The sequence below is a fragment of the Dendropsophus ebraccatus genome, chromosome 12, assembly GCF_027789765.1.
Source record: "Dendropsophus ebraccatus isolate aDenEbr1 chromosome 12, aDenEbr1.pat, whole genome shotgun sequence".
In the NCBI taxonomy this organism is placed as follows: Eukaryota; Metazoa; Chordata; class Amphibia; order Anura; family Hylidae; genus Dendropsophus; species Dendropsophus ebraccatus.
The window spans coordinates 30,413,736-30,434,694 of record NC_091465.1 but is presented as its reverse complement, the minus strand read 5'-3'; the positions used below and the strand labels follow the sequence as shown (position 1 = coordinate 30,434,694).

General features: G+C 42.3%; 1 protein-coding gene across 5 annotated transcripts in view; it reads right to left on the bottom strand.

Annotated features, from left to right (window-relative positions):
* The window catches only part of SAMD11 (sterile alpha motif domain containing 11), a 141,823-nt gene that overhangs the window by 8,236 nt on the left and 112,628 nt on the right, over positions 1–20,959 (bottom strand). For all 5 annotated transcript variants that reach the window (XM_069948690.1, XM_069948688.1, XM_069948689.1 and 2 more), the window contains exons 9-11: positions 12,005–12,120; positions 11,747–11,825; positions 10,677–11,380 (exon numbers count right to left, since the gene is read on the bottom strand). In XM_069948690.1, the coding sequence (XP_069804791.1) occupies positions 10,677–11,380; positions 11,747–11,825; positions 12,005–12,120 (899 nt within the window). The remainder of the gene's footprint in view (positions 1–10,676; positions 11,381–11,746; positions 11,826–12,004; positions 12,121–20,959) is intronic.

Below are 20,959 nucleotides of genomic sequence, written 5' to 3'. Positions count from 1 at the left end.
GGGAGTGTCAGTAGGAGGAGTCAGAGAGAAAAAGCACGTTTTATTAGGAATGTCAAGAGAAAAGTGATAATTGGTAAAGATCAAACGCAGAATTTTGTGCACTTATTAAGAACCCAATGGTATAAGGAGCCTGTAGTAACTTATTACTGTAACTTACACATTTGTATTTAAAAAGTATGTTGTAGGTATATATATGTATCCCAATATATATTGTAAGCAGATTTTCTTTAAGTGTGTGTCCCCAACGTATGATATTTCAAAGAAGAAGTAGTTTACTACAGTAAAATATATATATTTCTATGTAACTTTATTTAACAAGTCTTTATATATATATATGTGTATATATGTGTACACATCTATCCTAATAAGTTCTACGCAAATTGGTTTTTTTTTCCTACTAAGTTATAAGTATGTGTGCCACTGTCCAAGGTTACAGTCTGGTGCATAAGAGCACAGCGCTGATATCTTCTGTAACTTCAAGGATGTTAGAAAAAAAAGAAAAAAAAAAAAAAAAAACTTCCAAGAAATTTTAACTCTTGTATCTATGATTTTACTGCTCACTGCTCAAGGTTAGAAGTGAAGCTCAGAGCGTTCTGCTTACTGATAAGAGCAGCGTATTGAAGGAATATTCATTTCAGTGGATTTATTTAATTTTTTTTTATCAAAAGAAGGTTAATATGGGACGAGTGTACAATGTTTAATTATTTTTTTAATGTTTTTATTTTTAGGGTTAACAGTTTTGTGATGATTATAGCAAACTTAGCTCATGAATATATGTACTTTTATCCCTAGTAAAAACCAAACCCATGTCCATGGCTCCAGTCTGCACGCCTTATGCCCCCCCAATATATATATATTTTGTGCTAAGTGCATTGAATCCAGCATCTCTGTTGCCTATTGATGTAGATTCAAATGGGGGAGGGGATAGAGGTGAATGGAAATGGGAGCAGCCCATTTTGATGGAGTAGCCAATTTTGATGTTTTAAATTTTTTTAAACACCGTACAAATTTTTTATTTTTGAATAAGGATGTTTTTGTTACTTATTGTGTTTGATATTTTAAATTGTGAAAGATGAAAATGTAATTGAAAGCCCAAATATTAATGAAAGTTTAAAAGTTTTCATTGTAGATTATCTCAGACTTTTCAAAGATGGATGACACAAGACGCAAGGATATATGGTGACCGCCATGCAGAGTGACGTTCCACTGCAGAAACCGCTCCTGCTATAAGCTGGAGGTGAGGACAATCACTGAGACATGTAGGATGGTTGAAGGTAACTGTGCAGATGTCTATATGAAGCCCACCATTATGGGTTAATTGGCAAATTAGAGATTTGTTTGGTCCCTGGGCTTACCAAAAAGCTGCCATAGAGCGGCTGACGCAACGTTCACGCAGACAAACCCTGATGCCAAAAAGGGTGATGGATGATGGATAAAGCTGGTGATGCGGTGGTTTCTGTGCTCTTCCCAAGGTAACAGCGTACAAAGCGTACAAGGGAATGGGGAGATGTTTCCAGTCTCTTCCTGAGGTAACCGTACATAGTGTACAGGTGGAGGAGGAGATGTGGATCTGTTTGTTTTTAAGTCTTTTCCAGAGACAATCAGCAACAAGCTGTGAGACCAGCGGATGGAGAAGAGGTACTGGGTAAAGATGGCAGTCAGACAGTAAGTAACTGTGTTTGCCGCCTGCCTTGTATCCCACTGTAAGTTATCTGACAAAACCAGCAGAAGGAAGCCATGTGTAATGTGGTGTAGTATCCTCACATTGGGCGGCCCAGGGGACAACAAATATAGGAGAGGGTTGTGTAGGGCTGTATTATCTACACCTGTCATAACCTACTGTAAGTAACACCGTAAAGTGCCTGTCTGCATAGTCTGTCATCTTCCTGCCTGTTTCAGGGAATGTAAGTGGACGTCATCCAGCTGCCACAGGTGGCCTATATAGGTATGTCCTTGTCTGTACTGGTGTCTTCTTTACAGGTCAAGCCAAAACTATGGGAGATGACAAAGCCAATGTCTGAGGTGATACTAGTGGCCTTAAAAGAAGCGATATAACTGAGGCCAAGAGTCCAAGTGTCTGTAAAGAGGCCTGTCAGTCAAAAGATGGGTTTAAGGATAAAGGATCCATACCAATGCTACTATTACAAAAAGGATCATATGATATATTATTCTCATAAAAAGGCTTTGAAACCTTAGGTGATGTATCGTTTACACTTTGCTTTATTTCTATGGTGGTTATCTTATGTGTAATATATGATGATCTCAGTCAGACAAGAGACAATTCAGTAGGATCCAAATATTATATCGGTAATAAGCGCCCAGTCACTTCATATTATTGGTGTATGTATTATACTATATGATTATGTACAGGAAGAGATGTGACCATGCGATCAGTCATTAGACCTGTGGGATCTAATCATAAAGACGTTTTCTAGGTACAAAATGAAGTAAAAAGACTAAAAAGAAGTGGAAATTTTTAGAATCCGGTACTGAAGATTGTGAATTCACTAATTGGTTATTATAAGTGAATCTAGAGGTTACATAGTAGGTCACATTGTGGAGATTTTATTGCATTCACCTGTTATGCTGTTTTTGGTTTATGTGTCAATCAACTTTTTATTTTTGCTTTTGCCATGAGATAAGATTTGTTCACATCTAAACTTTTTATTTTCAGAAACTTTTTAAAGTTAGTTTTTGTGACTTTCCAATACCCACATGATACCAAAGTGGTAGAGTCCTTGTGATAGAGTCACATCTGTTATATACAGTGAAGAACTTATTGTCTGATCACTCAGTGTCACAGGGAGACGTAGGAGTGACAGGAGACTAGTTAGGTTCGGGACGGAGGATTGTCTTACCTTTAAAGCAGTCCTACGGTAAAGGGACCTAGAGAAGGGGGCTACATCTGTAGTCAAGATTAGGGACAAATCTTAGGGACAGGAGTGATGAGACAATAAGGTTTGGTTATTTTGATAAAATCCGGAGAGGTATTTGTCATATACATATATTAGTTTGGGTATTGATAATAAGCTTTTATTTGTTTTGTTGTAACTAAGCTGTATATTGATGTATACTATACAGACTCGCCCATTGTTTAGTATTTTCTTTCGGTTATTGCAGATCTTACTACCACATCTGCTGTAAGTTTGTTCCGCCATCTATAACTTTCAATAAAACGTATGGTACTATTTTTGTCTATCCTATGGTGATGCCCATAAACTAATGGGAGTCCTTCAGGGTCTCTTCCAAGTGGTCTTATGCATAATACTGATCTGTTTTTCAGTAAAAGTGTTCATGTGTATTTTCTCTCGTATAAAACCTCGACAAACAGGAAGAAGCTTCACCCTCATATAAGAGACTAACGTTACTATGCTTTCTTTCTCTTATCGGTTCTCTTGAATCTGTGCCGCCTGGACATTTCTGGAGGTTGGATGCTGTACTAGTACTTGGAGGATGTTTTCACCTGTGGTCCCTTGATCAACCTGCGACTGAGGGTGGAGTCCTTAAAACCTCCGGCTACGACCCAACCACCAGTGATGAACCATATCCATGCTCCACGGATGTCAAATGGGGGAATGATAAGGCCAGCGATGCGATTTTACCTACCTGCACCGTACCTATATGAATACACATATATATAGGCCTCTTGCTCAGAAGCTCCAGCACATTAGAGAGTCCCTGATAGGGTTAACTTATAGTTGGACCATTTCTTACCTTGGAAAACTTCTGATATGGACACTAGAAAGAATGTTTTGTCTCAAGAACTATTTCCCTCAGAGACATGTTTATCAGCGTCCAAGGCCGTTCTCAGAGGAAAGTTGCCTGTCTGTTACAGTGGGAATAATGTGAAAGTATCATTGCACAGAATGTATTGTTCTAACCTTTTTGAATAATAATAATGAATACTAATATAGATGCCATTGCGCATGACTGAATATCTAAATCACTAGCACCGCCTCATCTATGCCTTATTAGCATTTGTTACCACCCTATATTTTATCTGTCTATAAAATGTGATTACCATAATAAAACTTGGGCCATTTTCTCCAGGCTTATAATCATGATACATTGTCTTATCTGTGTCCATGACGTATAAGTAACGAGCTGGTAATACTGCAGGATTCCAACTCTAGATATAATTAAAAAACCATCCTTTACCTGGGTTTTTGGCTTCTCTCCATAGAGAGAGGTCAACATATAAATTTAACCTTAACACCAAATATAGGCACTTTTAGGCAATGTTGGGTCAGTTGAAATTACGCATATGGGGCAGTATATGGGCACACCAGTTGGGTGGTATGCTGCCATATACAATGAAAATATGACCTGTACCAGATGTGGACTTACCCTAAAACCTTGAGTAGTACAATAGTGGTATACACTGGCAAACCAACATAAAAGTATGTCAATGTACACTGCAGTGAAGCCACGCCAGATCCATTGATTTTTAGCAGATCCATTTTTAGCATACATAGGTTTCCTGGTTTGTTTTTGAAGACTTTGTTTACAGCATGGTCGCTTGCCAAAAAAAACAAAAAACCTGGATCCAATGCGGGTGGGGTACAGTATATGTCAAAATACCATTTTGCTATGGATATCACTAATGTAAACTTCTTATAATATCCTATAAATAGTGCTCACCATTACTAGTACGGCTGTGCTTCTCCTGCGTACACATGAATGTAGATTTGTATACCACTACACTGACTGTAATTATAATGTAGAGGCTGTACACCCAGAGTATAACGTCCACCCAGGCTGTGTACCCCCTCTAGGCTCTGCCAGGGGAGGGAGCAGTGGGCTGTGGGGAGAGCAGCTCATGCCAGGTTGTGTTAATTGTACTCAGGGCCAGGGATCGATAGAAAGGATTTTAGCTTCCTGAGCTGTCCCCGGGGTGTGTGGGTAGAAATGAAAGGGGGGGGGGGGGGCTGCTGGCAGTCCCATATCTCACACACTGGAGGGAAGACAAGGTCGGTCACAGAGAGTCAGAGGCAGACAGGATGGGGGCCAGGACTGGCACTGATAAACACCCCCTCCCTCCTTCCATCTTCTCACATCTCCGAGCCGTGCAGACACATGGAGCACAGAGGTCAGGGGAGTATTACAGCACAGTGACAGGATGCACAGCTGCACAGGCTGCCCCGGCCTCAACTTTATAGGGCTCACAGGATCTCTAAAACCATGACGGAGCTGGCAGCTTCCATCAACCTGGAGCTGGCCTTTAACCCTTTCAAGGCTATTGCAGTATACACATGGTAATGAAGGGAATCATAAGGAGCATTACTCTGGTGTAAAGAAAAGGGGGATTTAGTGTTGTGTAATCCCTTTACATGCTGCAATATGCATATGACACAGTCTCTATATACTGTAGATTTATAGATCGGTGCGGTTCTACATGGATAAAATACATATAGGCCAAGTACTAGAGTATAAATACCATTGTAGTCATCTTTACACAGGAAATAGCTGTGGAAACTTTTAGAGAAACTTTGTGGGAACAACGTCCTTTAATTATTGCTAGTCGTTGTGCATTATGCAAGTGCCTTGTCCACCATGTTGAATATATCTGTATAGTGGTTGAAGATTCAGAACCAGAGCGCCACATTATTTGTACATACTATGAGTATAATGATAAAATTCTGCTTGCCTGTAGTCACCACTAGAGGGAGCTTACTGTATACTGATAGTAGAGTTCAAAATGTATGCAGAGTCAGCCTGGCATGTTCAGCTATCTGTGGAGGTTATATATTTAGCAAGGCTGCACATGAAAGGTTGGGCGATCAGGGGTGTGATTTGGCAAAAAATGATAAAGGCACAAGCAGAAGTTAGGACTGCACAAATACATGATCCTATGACATGGACATCACAATTTGCATTGGTTGGTATTCTCTAAATATGTCTAAATACATGGCACAGGAAGATGCCCTACCAGTCTATGCCTTAGCTGTGTGTTTGCAATGATGATATAACCATAGGCCTATATATGACATGAGAATGACCGGAGTACACCTATGGTAACCTTGCTATACTAACTAAAAAAAACAAACAAAGACAATTAAAAAAGTTTCTTGCACAAATCTATCTCCTTATTGGACTAGAATTAGCTAAAGCATCTCCATATCCTCCCGGTCCTTAAAACAGTAGGAGCCACACTACCCTACATGTACAGAAGTCTCCTTCCCACTTTTTATTTTCACAAAATTCACTAAGGACATAGCTAAAATGAGAAACGAGCCAAGCTTCATGTTTAATAAGACTAACCCACCAGGGTCTCCTTTCTCAAGCACTGAAAATGCTACCGCAAAATATAAGGACTTAAGAAATAGTGTATCTGTCAAAAGAATATCTCACCCTCATCTCACGCTTCACGGCACAAAGATTTAAGAATCCAAATCATGTCTTGTCCGTAAGGAGCCATATATCTTGTTAATGTTTGTGTATTTAGGGGTGAAGAAAAACAGGCCACATATTAAAAAAAACTTTTTGAAATGATGGAATTTGCTACAAGTGGTGTATTGTCAGTAGGGATAAGCGAGCCTTGAGCATGCTGGGGTTCCTCCAAACCTGAGAGGCCGTGGAAAACAAGGATACAGCCTATGGTTGCAGCCATGTTTTCCAACTTCTGCAACCACCGGTAATCAAATGGCGCACGCTTTAGCATACAATCTAAGGTTCTCCAATGGTACTATATCCACCTCATTTATTGAGTGGAAAGCACAAAGGAAACATCTACTGCCATAACATCGACCCATGGTTCAGGGTATTCCCATCTGGACAGAGAATATACGATATCTTGAACAACCAGAATCGCTTACATAAAAGGAGTCGTCTCGCCTTATACTCTTGCCTACACTACTACTACAATAAGAAGAGCAGGCAGCTTTTTCATGTCATCTGTCCATGGTGACATCCATGCTTCTTCTAACATTAATTGAATATGACCAGTCACCAAACAATAGAGATGAGACTCCTACACTTGAAGAGCATGCTATCATATCCACTTGAGACACAGTGCAGACCACACATAACCCCTTGATGAGAATGCCGACATCTTGACACCTTGCTCCTCCTGGGTAGAGGCAGGTTCAGAGGTCACAATGTATACAAGCAATGCAATGGCCCCAATGATGCCACTTATTGTAGGAGATGACTGTACAAATCTTGTGTTTAAGGAAATTGACCATAGCATGATGATATAAAAGAACTGATTCAAGTACAGTATTGTGTGACAACGCACAAAACCAAGGATATTGGATATTGTCAAGGATAATGGGGCATGAGTCTTCTAAGGGGACCCAATCAAGAACAAGAAGAATTAATGAAGATCATGGACAATAAAATCATCAAAGATGCCTCCAACCACTGGATCTCCTCCCTACCATTATATAAGCCAAGATGTACTTTGCCCAACATGCATGGTCCACAAGAGGACACCTAACAGAAACAAGAACACCTTGAACGTCAGTCTTCCCAAAAACTCCATGTGTAAATGCTACAACTGGCATCACCTCTGAAAGAGCCAGAAACCTGATGGTGACTTTGGATATATTATTCACGCAGTGCACAATTCCAGGATTTCTCCCCCAATGTTCTCCTTACTGGGGCCCAAGTCAGCCAACAATCTTTTGACCAGGTTTAGTATAAAAAACAATTATTACCGTCAAAACTGATATCCAACAGATGTTCCATTGTTTTATTGTACTAGGAGACAACAGGAATTATCTCAGATTCATCTGGCATCATAACAACATGATGAACAATGATGAGGTTATGGAGTATCACATGACAGATCACGCCTTTGGTAATAGTCTGATCCTGTAGCTAGATATGGACTGGAAAGATCAGCCTGGGACGATGGAAAAGAAGTGGTATAGATACAGTTGATGCACTATAATCCATCGCAATGGATGAAGACGCTATTGATTCGCTCAACAAATACTAATGCAGACTAATCAAAATCTGTGGGTTTGGCCAACTCTCTTCTAATGTGTTCTGGGGCCTTTAGGGTTTGCAACTACAGTTACAATACAAGGAAGATTTCTACTCAGGCAAGTCACTGATGAAGAAAAGAGCTGGGATGTTCCTTTGCCAGCTGACAAACGGCCAATGTGGGGAAACCTGGAAAAACTCCTTAAAACTTCTGGAGCAGATTTACATACCATGTGGTTTTATCTCCCGGTCTCTTGCTGGAAGACAAAGATGGGGAGATTCACTTTTCTAATGCACCTATAGAAGTTACAGCTGAAGTAGCCTATACACAAATATACCGAAAGACCCTGTCTATGGTGCCAAAGGGATTGAACACATAAGGAAAAGTACAAAACCTGAGCGTTGTGTTCCATCCAAGCTTAACCTCGCATATCCTGCTACACGATCAGTCAACTTTACAAAGACCTTCTGGCTAACAGGACCAGGATTATTGATACATTTTATCTCTGCAATATCTACTAATACTGTTACTTATCTCATTGACCCTGCCAGTTAGAAATCCTGGAATTGGACTATGGTCAAGATTTACAGAGGTCAAGCCAATAGGAAAAGAGTGGGCAGTCTAAGGAGTTAAAACTTTGAGACTAAACTTGTTGACAGCCACAGCTATGAGGGGAAGTTCAGTCCTCCGCATTCTTCCCTTGTGGGTGGATCATGGGAATGAATGATTGGCATTACTGGGTGCACTCTGGATTCTTTGCTCTTAGGTTTCAATGGCAAAAAGTTGGTGACTCCTCTAGCTCAATTCTAGATCCCAGCTACTCGTCTCACCCAGTAGGATGGACTAGTTCCCACTCCACCATTTTCCAATGCAAAAGGGGGCCAATCTGTAAGTACACATGATAGGCGCTTAAGCTTTCGCTCAAAACAACCCAATATAGTTGGGTTCAGTCCCAGGCAGTCATATGTCTCTCTCTACAGCTATCAATTCTGGCAGGAAAATAAGTGATCTCATCCTCCCCCTTATGCTATAAGATAATTATACAAAACTCAAGATAAATGATGCCGTCATTTGTACTTTATTAACTACCAGGTGTTATTAATTACCATAATACTTGAACATGCAATACTTGTAGCATTATTTTATGATGTACTGGCCACTAGGGGTGCTATACCATTGACAACTAGTGTACATAACTTGCTAATGCTACAGCACCCCTTGTGGCCATAGAGTAGAATAATACTACAGGTAAAAAAAGCCTGTACTGGATATTTAAAAGTACTACCTAACTTTTTTTCTGTGTGCAATGAAGGAAAGACAGCAAAAAAAGTCTACTTTAAATGGTACCCTGGAAAGCAGTGTTCTTCAACCTGTGGCAACACTACAATTCCCAGCATGCACTGACAGGCACAAGTTACCAGGAAATTATGGGAATTGTAGTTGTGCAACAGCTGGAGAGCCACAGATTGGGGAACACTCCAGTGGTCACAGCATAAAAGACAACGTCATCAATGCAATATGAATGTATTCTGGAAAATACCAACCCCTCCCTATAAGTCATTATTGGAACGGATGCCATTGTAAGGAGCATCATTCATGTGATTAAAATATATAACAGAATTCCTACTTACAATATATATATATATGCTCTAAACCAGAGGGTCACCACTAAACCATAAAGAATAAGCCTAGAGAAGGTGATACCTGCATTTGTTTACTATCTCAAATGCTTCAACTTTAATGAGAGAGTCAGGAGCCGGGGTGTTGGGTCTGATGAGGACTGGCGAGGGGGAGGTGTTGCTTTAACAGGAAGCCTTTGGAACAGTGATAGGAATTCCATTCTCCTAATGTATTGCAAAATCAATATTGCTAAATCCAGTCCCGGCACAGCTGTCTCACTCAATTACAGCCGTCATGTGCCTGGACAGACTAAGAAGAGAAGAAAGGTGGAGGGAATATGGGGTCTCTGTACATAGGGGAAAGGTGACCAGTCAATCCCCTTACTGCATACAGCAGGTGAATAATTCATGGATCTATATATGGTTCATTTACAATCTTTTGCATATGTTTTATATACAATATATTCCAATTTTCATTACATTTGATTATTGGTACACCCCTTTTGACCATTCATTCCTGAGGGATGAGCGGAATCGGCGGTGTCCAGCAGTGACCGATTTCTCAGGAAGAAAGCCCAGCCGCGGTCAGATGTCCACATGTCAGATATTATATCTGTCCCTTTAAAACTGACTCACTCATTTCTTTATTAAGAATCTATTTGAATAATATGTTATGGGTCAAGCATCCTATTTTGGCATTCTGAATTAATAAAAGAGAACCTTCATAATTTTCTGCAGCTTTAAAGAGTGTCTCAGTCTCTGGAGGACTCAGAATGTCCATGCATTGCATGGCCAGTCCATTGATTTTTATGAGCACTATGTAGTACCTAATACCTCCTGTGGTGGCACTGTAGGGAAATTGAGCAACTGCTTTCAGGCTCATTCCCTGATTACAGCTGATTGCTGGGTGTCTCATCTGCAGGACACTCTATGATCGTCTCATTTTTGGTGTTCCCTTCATAAGGAAAACCTTGCATAAAATGGCTGCTTAACTGTGCCAGTACCTCACGTGATATTGTTATGTTATAATCTAATTAGAATATACTTTCTACACAGAATTGCATTCGAAGGAGATCATTTCATCAACATATGGTAATATATATCTGACAATATATGACACCACCTACCTGTGTGAAAATAAGGGTTAACAGCGTAGGGGAAACCAAAGGGAAGTGGCTGAGGTGGAGGCACTGAGCTGGAGGGCAAATATTTTGCATCTCCTTTGTTGATTCCTGGTCCCAAAAGATGAGTAGGTGACTCCGATGGACCACATGACAGGCTTTGGTGGGTGTGTGAGTCACTGGACTCTTTTAGAGACTCTCCTCCTTTGAGGGGATCTTTACCCTCTTGCAGTTCATGGGATGAGGAGGAGGCACCACGTTCAGCTCTTAGACTGTCTGTCTTCTCCTCTGCCTCACTCTCCGAATCTTTCATCTCCTCATCATTTCCATCAGATGCCCCCTCCCTTAGACGCTGATCCAAGAGTTCCTTTGTTTCACTATGGTTTCCTTGGGGCTCCATCCTGTGATGAGCAGACTTTCGACTTGTCCTCCTTGCACTTTGGGATTCCTTGGGAGGGGGCACACTAGGGACCCCCTGGTGATTTAGGGAGAGTAGTGGGGTATTGTTGTGCCTTAAGACAAGCATGGCATTCCTTCTGGAAAGTTCCTCTCTTAACGGGTGACCCTCTGGGAGCTCATGCATGTTGCGCAGTGCAGGGTGGTCAGGGGGTAAACCCGGGTGAAGAGTCAGTGGATCGCCAGCTAGAAGCCGCTGTCTGTGTAGATTCTCCAGCTCCTTTTGGCGGATAATTTCAGCCGACATTTCAAGTCTTTGGAAAAAAATAAATAAAAACAAGTTGAATTAAAAAGAGTTGTTGGTAAAGAATAATCTAAAATCAAACTATCTTTATACATAAATATACATAAATGATATATTATATAACAATGCTTTTCAGCTTTTCAGCTATGCCTTGCAGGGTGCAAAATGTACCAGTATCTAGGCATGCAATGCCAATATGGGGCAGGCTCTGCAAAGGATTTTTTTTCCATATTAAGCGGCAAGTACAGGCCTGACCACAGGCCCGATGACCCAAACTCACAGCTGTCAGTTCGGGTCATAAGACCCCCAGCAGGGCCAGGAAATTATAAAGACAAAGTAGATGGTTTAGGACCTTTTAAGGAAAATGTATAGTCACCTGGCCAGGTTCTGCTTCCGTAGAATTTCCTGCTGTCGTGCAAACATTTCAGCTTGGGCTGGTTGCAAGAAACCATAACCTGCGCAATAAAAAGATGTATATGGTTACCGTAAGTGTCTGATCCATATAAACTTGGGCTCACTTAAAGGGGAGTCTAGCTAATTGCACCAATGGATAAATATAACAAAGCTCTAAGGCTAGACTGAGGCCAGAAATCTGGACTATAAAGGTTTACATACAACTATGAAGGTTACATACCTGGACTCTGACACAATGCGGATGGCACCCCAAGAAAAGGTGGTCTTAAGTGTGGCCCCAAGGCAATGTGAGGGGCGTTCTGCGGTGACAGCAGCGGAGGCGGGTGAGACATCTCCCTAGGAAGTAATTAAAAGTACATTCTTATTAAATGCATCCCTCAAGTAGTATGTGATATACTGTATTCATACATTATGAATACAGCCGAGGCAAGAAAAGGGATATTTTCACACCATTATGAGCCATTAGAATTTTAATAAACCGATACCGGCGGAACAGACGGCCATTATAACGGTAAATGGAATCAAGTATTTGTCTTTCCATAATCAAGCTTGACGGTAACATCAATATCAATTATAACTGGAAAGTAATAACTGTGATAATTGTGTCAGTAAATCGCTAACAGAATTTAATGGAAGTCATTTTCTTGCGGTAGTCTGCGGCTCTACGACGTATACAGGTTGGTGTCAGGCACAAAGAGATTTTCTAGGAAATTCTTCATGTAAAAGTTCAAGTACAGCCAAGAGTTCAGTAAAAGTTAGAGCCCCCCTCCTCCAATGGAGATCAAGGTGTGTTCTGTATTAACATTCAGGAGATGGGAAAGACTGATGGTGCCAGGAGCGCTCACGCATTAGCGATACTTCAGTAGCCAAACATTTCTTACAGCTGAGCAGCTTATTCCAACATCTGGGTACTACTCCCATAATTCACACGGAGACAGGAGTGCGACGGCATGGCATGGCGACACAGTCACATTGGCAATGTAATAAGGCCATAAAACATTAATGACTGTGAGCTGCCAGAGATAGATGGGTCTCTCACCACCCACCATCATTAAGATTAACCTCTTTAATCTTGGAGGGGACCCAATTCAAAGAGCGATTCCTCTCCATTTCTGTCCTCTCTTCTCTCCTTGAAATACCACACACCTCAATTAAATACGCACACAATAACCAGCGTCGCTAGACTTGGATATCGGGTGACGTCTCAATCCTCTGGAAATATTAAGGGGATAATGTCTGTTACCCTTCTCACTTTTCGTCACGGTTCGTATCAATGAAGTTAGCCATGTGGCACGGTTCACTTTAGAGTTGGCAAAATGCTCGAAAGGACCAAATTGCAGGAGGCTTGTTAATGCTGTCGGCTTATGCCACATGCCAGCTGACAATGTTCATTGTTTACCAAATGTGTTACGTGCCCTCCCCAAATTGTCCATGCAATGGATATTCGCCCGGTGACCATATCTAGACGCATATACTACTCCCCATCTGGATTTTTGCAAAATGAGAAAGTCTGGCTGATGGTACTGTAGCCGCCAGCTATCCGGTATAATATGCGTGTATGTTTCCATATAAAATCAGTGGTAGAGCAGGACCCCATAGACTTTTATAGGTGCCATATTATGACTGGAGCCAGGCTGCATGAATTTAAAATATAGTTGTGTCCATAAGGCAAGGGAATACAATGACAGGAACAAATCTGAATAAGGATCTGGCTGCCAGTCTATAAAATGTAAAGATATTCCTATTGCGTGAGATACAGCTGACCCCCAGCGTATTTTCTCCCGCAAGCCCCCACATATTATTACCTCCCCCCAGCGCTCCCCTCACTCAGCACTAAACTAATTGCACCGCTCGTGTTGTCTGGGAAGAGCGGCCATCGATTCCTCGCTGCTAATCGTATCAGCGCTCCGCCAGCTCCTCGCACTCTACTGGCAGCTCCAATTAATCTCAGGTAACGCAGAAAGTGACCTTCGGCTCCGAGCCGGGGCAGCAGCCAAGCGATGCTTATGTAATTACACCGTGAAGTGTGTAATCACCTGGCCTAATCCCCCAGGCCCGACAATTAGCCGAGGCCTCTGTCGCTGGGCTGCCAAGTGCTCTGCCACCCGGACAGCCTGCAGATGAATAACGGTCAATTAAAGCTGCATGGCGGGGGCGAGGAGGTGTCCGGTCGATGTAATTAGCTGTAATCATGGGGAGACGAGGCTGCCAGACGTGAGGCGGCTTTTATATAGGATGCAATGTGGGAAATCGGGCAGGGTTAACCATTTGCTAGTCTCTATATACTACGTGGCATCCATGGATGATAATATTCCAGCTCCTGCTCTCACCAATGTGACAGAAATCTCAAGCAGAGGATGTACAATCACAGAGCACACCAAAAAGGTGAACAATCCCGGTGTATTACATGGAAATGGAGCAACTCTCCTGTTTCACTGTTATTGGGGGATGTGTTGGGCCGCTTTAAGTAAGTCCATGGCTTTCTAGTAAACTATGGCAATTTTAGTCATTGACAAAATATATGGTTTAATGCCTTTTAAATGGGTTATTTGGTTTGAAGTGCAATAGGACATATGTAGTGTTAAGGATATTTGGTCACTAAGAGCTGTCATCACTCCTTTGCTGCCTGAACCAGGAGTCAATGGGGCAGCACCGGCAGCCTCTCTCCACCCCACCAGCCTTTATTGATAGATCTCTGGGTACAGAAAGAGATCTATCAATTCAGGCTGTCAGGATGGACAGAGGCCACTGGGAACTAACCCAATTTAGCCAACATAAAATTGATGGCAGATTCACTTTAACCAACACAGCCTGCCCCATTTTGGGTGAACTTGTTTATGTAAATCACCATTAGCCAACCTAAGTTGGTGACCCATCTGGATGCCATTGCTCTCTGGTGCCACCTACTGGCCTATAAGACTCAAAGCGCTCCCTCAAAAAGAAACTTTACCCCTCAAAATAACTGCAGTGCTTGGTTGTTCGTGGCCCTGAAGACTTTCCATAAGAAACAACAAGCAACAATTGATCGCATCTGCACCATAGCGGGGTTTGGGAGGAGGAACCACTTATGTTATAAATCTCTCACTTTCCAAGCAGGGGCATGGTGTTAGCAATATATACGGAAGTGAATGGATGACCTGCCGCTCTCTGTACAGATACACAGGTCCCTCCTGCACGCTCACACACCTCCTACTCACAGACCTACGGCCAAAAGGCATTAATAAGTATTATACAGCTACCGTAACCCTGTCCTGGTCCATGTGCACTGTTGCCATAGAAACAGTCCCTGATGGACCCCTGGGGAGGAGGCGGTGAATTGCAAGTACAGCGGTCACCGCGCAGTATGTATGAACGGTGTTTACATACTTCCCGCTATATCCATAATTGTGAAGGGCAGACCCGAGCCCCCCCCCCCCCCATGTCAGTCACTGACTAAGTAATGGTGACTCACAACGTCCTCATACAAACAAGGACTGTACAGAATAGGACGTAATTAATGCATAAATTACCATAAATAAACATATCCACATTACATTATAATCCATTATTAATGAGAGTCTCCCCTATTTCACCAGTAAATACACGTCCTTATGTCGTCCTCTCCTGTCAGATTACTGAGAGAATCTCTTCAGCTGTTACTTAGTTGTACCTGTATCTGGGTGAGAACAATCACCATCACAGCTCCCGCAGGAAGTGGTATGGCGGCACAGGAACCCCATTCTAGACATAAGTTATAGCACTTTGGGGCCATATAATGTAAGCCTGGTGACAAGCGGATAACTGGTAGTTGGGTCCCAATTGAAACTAATGACAGGTTCTTCACCAACCCAACATATGTAGGTAAAGGGGGCTTAGGGGCGATCTAATAATATACAAATATATGGATGACTTGTAACTATGACGAGGGGGCAAACACCAGGAAAGAAATGTATGTGTAATATATATATATATATATATATATATATATATATATATATATACATATATATGTGTATGTATAGTAGAAAATGGCCGTAGCACTCCAAATGTGGTGAAAAAAATGGGTTTATTTGCCCATAAAACACAGTGCGACGTTTCAGCTCTGACAATGAGAGCTTTTTTCAAGCAGTGAAAAAAGCTCTCATTGTCAGAGCTGAAACGTCGCACTGTGTTTCATGGGCAAATAAACAAACCCATTTTTTTCACCGCATTTGGAGTGCTACGGTCATTTTCTACTATATCTGGCTTTTACCGTTGGTTCCCGGGAACGACAGCAGGCACCCGCCTCACGATTGACTGTATGCAGCGACAATTTGTATTTTTGTATATATATGGATTTCCCTTTCCAGTCTGACAAGGTGCTCTCTGCTGCCACCTCTGTCCTTGAAAGGAATTGTCCAGAGCAGGAGAGGTTTTTTTTTTAACAGTATTAGCTACTGCAGAGGTAGCAGCAGAGAGCACTGTGTCAAACTGGAAAGAAAAATCTATTTTCTGCAGGACATACAGCAGCTGATAAGTACTGGAGGACAGTGAATGAGTTTAGTTTTTTTTAAACAGAAGAAATTTACAAATCTGTATAGCTTTCTGACACCGGTTTATTTCTAATCATTTTTATTTCTCTGGAGTACCCTTTAAGTCTCTGTATGCCAATCCTGTAGCAAACAGTAATGCACCAAACGAGCTGACCTTCAAAATACCAATGACTACTTGTAAAACATCTCTTTTTTTTATTTCACCAACCCCTGAATATTGGTTGTATTGATTATATAAGGGAGTACTTCAGGATTGACAATGGTAGGGAATGGTAAGGGTTTCTAACATTACAGCCTGCTATTCCCCCACCTAAGGCGGCTGATAACAGGGAACAATACTCTGATATATGAAGCCTATAAATAAAACATTGGCTGGGTTTAATGTTCCTTTTAGCCCTTTACATATCACACTGCTCTGTGGTTTGGGAGCGCTTTCCCCGCACCCAGGCGTACACATAGTAATCTGATGCAGATACGTTTTTCGCAGAGAACGTCATTTCTGTTTAATAACGGAGTGTGAAATAGGTTTCAGCATAGATGGCAGATCAGCCCGGGAAGCCAGGGGCTAGAGACCGGATTTGGTGCTGGCGCTGGAATGGCTGATATCCAGCCCTTGGATCCTGTGTCTGTCTCTCCGCTTTCTGCTCCTACAGCGATGCACGGCATTAAGGGATTTGCGCTGCATGCTGCTAAATTTGATATGTCCTTTAACAGGAGACAAATGGTTCACAAGGCTTTAAAAGTATTGACTTTTCTTTAACAATAAGCGCTAATGGCCTTCAAATAATCAATAGTTAAAGTCATTACAGGGTTACACATTATACGGTTAAAATGAGGCGCTGCCCTTCTTAACCCTGTCCTCTCCCTAGACAGATTCAGATAGCAAAATCTGGTGGAAAAAAAAATAAAGAGAGACTTTAACCCTTCCTTAATACAAATACACATATAGTATTGTTACTGTGTGACATTCCCATCCTTGATGCAGCAAATAGCTATTGCACTATTCTCACTGACCTTTGGGGGCAGTGTTCTAGTTTGTCTTAGTAGCCAGAGTGATTGTGTATTATATATTCTTCCTATATACATCTCATGATATAAGGACTATACAAAAGCAAAAATTGTGGAGCCAAGCTGCAATACCAACTGCATCCAAAAGGGGAACAGTGGCGCTTTTTCAGGAAATAGAAGCACCCCCCCCCCCCCCCCCTGCAAAGCTGGGTGGCATGGAAGCATTATGTCTCTCTGTTCTACCCATTGAGAAAGCTGGGTGAAATGGGAAACAATTCAGATAGAGGCCTCCATCCAGCTTTCCCAGACTACTGAATGGTAATTCAACCCAGTTATGCAGTGATGCCTCCTATGACTATTATTCTATCCAAATTTACCACTCAGGATTCCTGGAAAGCCGAGTGAGAAAATAAACCTATGGTCACATTGTTTGCCAGCCTATTAGTGGCTTCTATTTTCCTGTGATTTTCTATTCTAGATGCAGTCCAATCCCCTGTACATCCATTGCATTTGTTGCTTGGAAAAATGTATTATAAGTCGGGCACTAAAACGGACATTTAACAGACAATTTTCATCACGTCCAAATAACAATGAACGATAAGTGGGTGATTTCTAATCAGACAGGCTTGTCTGATCCAGATCTACTTCTATCCAGGACTCACTAAGAATTAACCCATGGCTTGCTACACTTACTGTACCTGCGGAATATCCTGCAGGATCGGATACATGAGCTGTGGTACAAGTATAAGTATAAGTGATAAGTGTTCCCCGCATACCCTGTGGCCTCATTCTGTGACTGCGCCTCTTCATTCTACATCTCCTGGAGTTCCCACACAGGAAGATGGGATGGAATCCTAACCCCATGCCAAGCCTTTTCCAACCCCTCACAATTCCCTCTATCTCCGGCTGCCATAAATCTACCTTCCACTCACGCACCCTGCCTGAGGGAGGGAACTGGGAACGGAGGAAGAGGGGGGTGAGATTCTGTCAGCTCCAGCTATGTGCTCCAGGCTAGCTGGCCTCATCTTCACTTTAACCCCTTCCAACCGCACAGCAGAAATGCTAAATGGGAGCTGATTAAATGGCTGATTAAGATAATAGTGCCTATCATAATAATAATATATACTACCTGGATAGCTCTCTCATGACCGCCATACGTTATAAATATCGATCTTCATCTGCTGTAAAAAGGGATTACATTCTGTCTCCTGTTAAGTGGTAGTAGAACACTGCCCCCTAGTGTCCAGATTCACATGTAGTTCAAAGACAGCATTGACCATTTTGCAAAATTCACAGATATAACGGCTCTCTATCCAACAAGGGGGCATGATACACTCAACGGGAGGAATTTACTAAAACTCCGTTCTGAGACTAGCAGTGCGCCAAACTTTAGGCACATGGCATCACATTTTAACCAAGCTCCTTTCCCGATAGCCCCCCGCCAACCCTTAAATTTGTGAAAAAAGTTGCCAAAAATTTGCTCTAAACTAAGACAGTCTTCAGATGTCACATTTGAACACTATAAAGTCTAGTCCCAAAATACGGTGACTGCTTTCATCTCCTACATGCCCGGCACCAGTCCATCTTCTGCCATTTTGAGGGGGGTGGCACATGAGCTCAGCACCAATTTAATGGACTGACGGGACCTTTCCAATCTTTTGCCCCACACACAATAAAAGACAGCAATAACCTCAGTCAGTTCTCCCAATGACAGTCACGAGGGTTTCAGGCTCGTCTTGCTATTAAGTTAGGGGAAAAAAACTGTCTGGCACCAGGCCCCTCCGGGAGCTGGCTAATCCCACCCTGTCAAGTCTACACCAGACAGAAGAAAAACAACCACAGTTTTTGTTTGCCAAACACTGATCCTATAGAAAGCCCCGGGACTCTCCCGCCTCCTTACTGGAATCAGCCGTTATTTACTAGTCTTCTGCCAGCAACAACGGCAGAAGATCCAGCCCGGCCCAGACAATGATCCTTTATCTGGTGATAAACAACCATTGCGTTCCCCTCCTCAAGTCTGGAGAGCAGAGAAGGTCTAGCTCCCTTCCAGATGGAAAGTACAGGTCAGAGCCAGATCTTACTCCTCAGACACACTTGCTCCCTTCTCTCCTGCTCTTTCCCCCACCCAAACATGCTTTCTTCATCTATTCCTCTGACTTCCCTGGAAGACTTCCAGGCCACACAGAGGTTGGGAGGTTTTCCTGGAGTTATGCTGGACAGGAACCATGCAATCCCCACAACTGGCGTGTCTGTGTCTGCAGCTTTCCCCATGATGGGAAGGGTTAGCCAAAGTGCAAGCCCCTTCGCTCACTTGTGTTCCCACAACACTATCATACTTAATGCAATCCTACTGCCGAGGCTGATCCTACACATCCTTCCAGAGCTACAAGCCTAGTCATCTTTCCAAGGAGCGAGATTAACATCTTAAAACCTTCCAATCTAGCTTAGAAACCAACAATCCCTGTATGACAACAGAGACAACAAGAAAGGAAAGAAACGAAGGAGAACGCTAATAGAGCCAGGAATGACAATTACAGAAAAGTGGAAAAAACTGCAAATAGGAATCAGTGGGTCCAGTATCAATCCATACACTCACCAAAGTGGTACTGACATGTTGCACAGATGTGTCAAAAGTTTTAAGCAGTTGGGGTCTCACTGCTTAGACCCCTACTGATCTCTAGATATATCCACACTTCATTTCTCAACTTGGTTCCCTATCGGTCCAATTGCAGAAGTCGGGATCCATTATAATTCTACAGTACCAGCTGCCAGCAGTGGTTAAAGCTGTTCTTAGTCATTCCTATCTGCCCCATGAACTTTGAATAGATAGGGATGGCACAAGCATGACCCACCGCTCAACTCAAAATTCTCCTATCCATGGTTTCGCAGTGGCTAGGAATGGAGGCTCGGGATCCCTATTTTAAGGATCAGTGGGAATCCCAGATATGGATAACCGATTAAAAGGATAACTCCATTCTCTGCCCTAGATCACCAAGAATACTGATATTACACTTGGCCCTAGACCACCTGGGATGTAAACATAAACCCTTTAATTGTCCTGGACCTCCAGGGATAGTGTCATTGACCTATTCACTGCTCTAGACCATCAGGGATGTAAACAATCCCTTTTGTGCCCTTGGCTACCAGGGATTCTATAATTTATCTCCTAACTGCCCTAGACCACCAGGGATGGCGTCATTAACCATTTATATAACCTAGAACATCTGGGATGCGGATAACTCCCTTCTTTCCCGTTGACCAAAACGGGGATCCTGGCAGCAACGCCTTCTCTGGCACAGACCATCAGGGATACAGACCTTAGAGGGGTTTTCTGGGCTTTTAAAATAAATGGCCAATAGGCCATCAATATTAGATCATTGGGATTTAAATCCCAACAGCCAGTTGTTTTAGGAGGCCCCCACACTTCTATTGTTTACCAGTGGTCATCCTTCCATCACTGTATTTTTAGTAGTAACAGTGCAAGTCCCTAACTGTCCCATAAGTGCTGATCACCAGGGTTCGGACTCATGGCAATCAGCCAATCGTACAGGTAAAGTAAAAAGTCATGGTGAAACATTCCATTTATGCTCACATTTCCCTTTAAATCACTTCAAGAACCGTCATTTCTAGCTAGAACCTGTTCTGATTACCTAAAT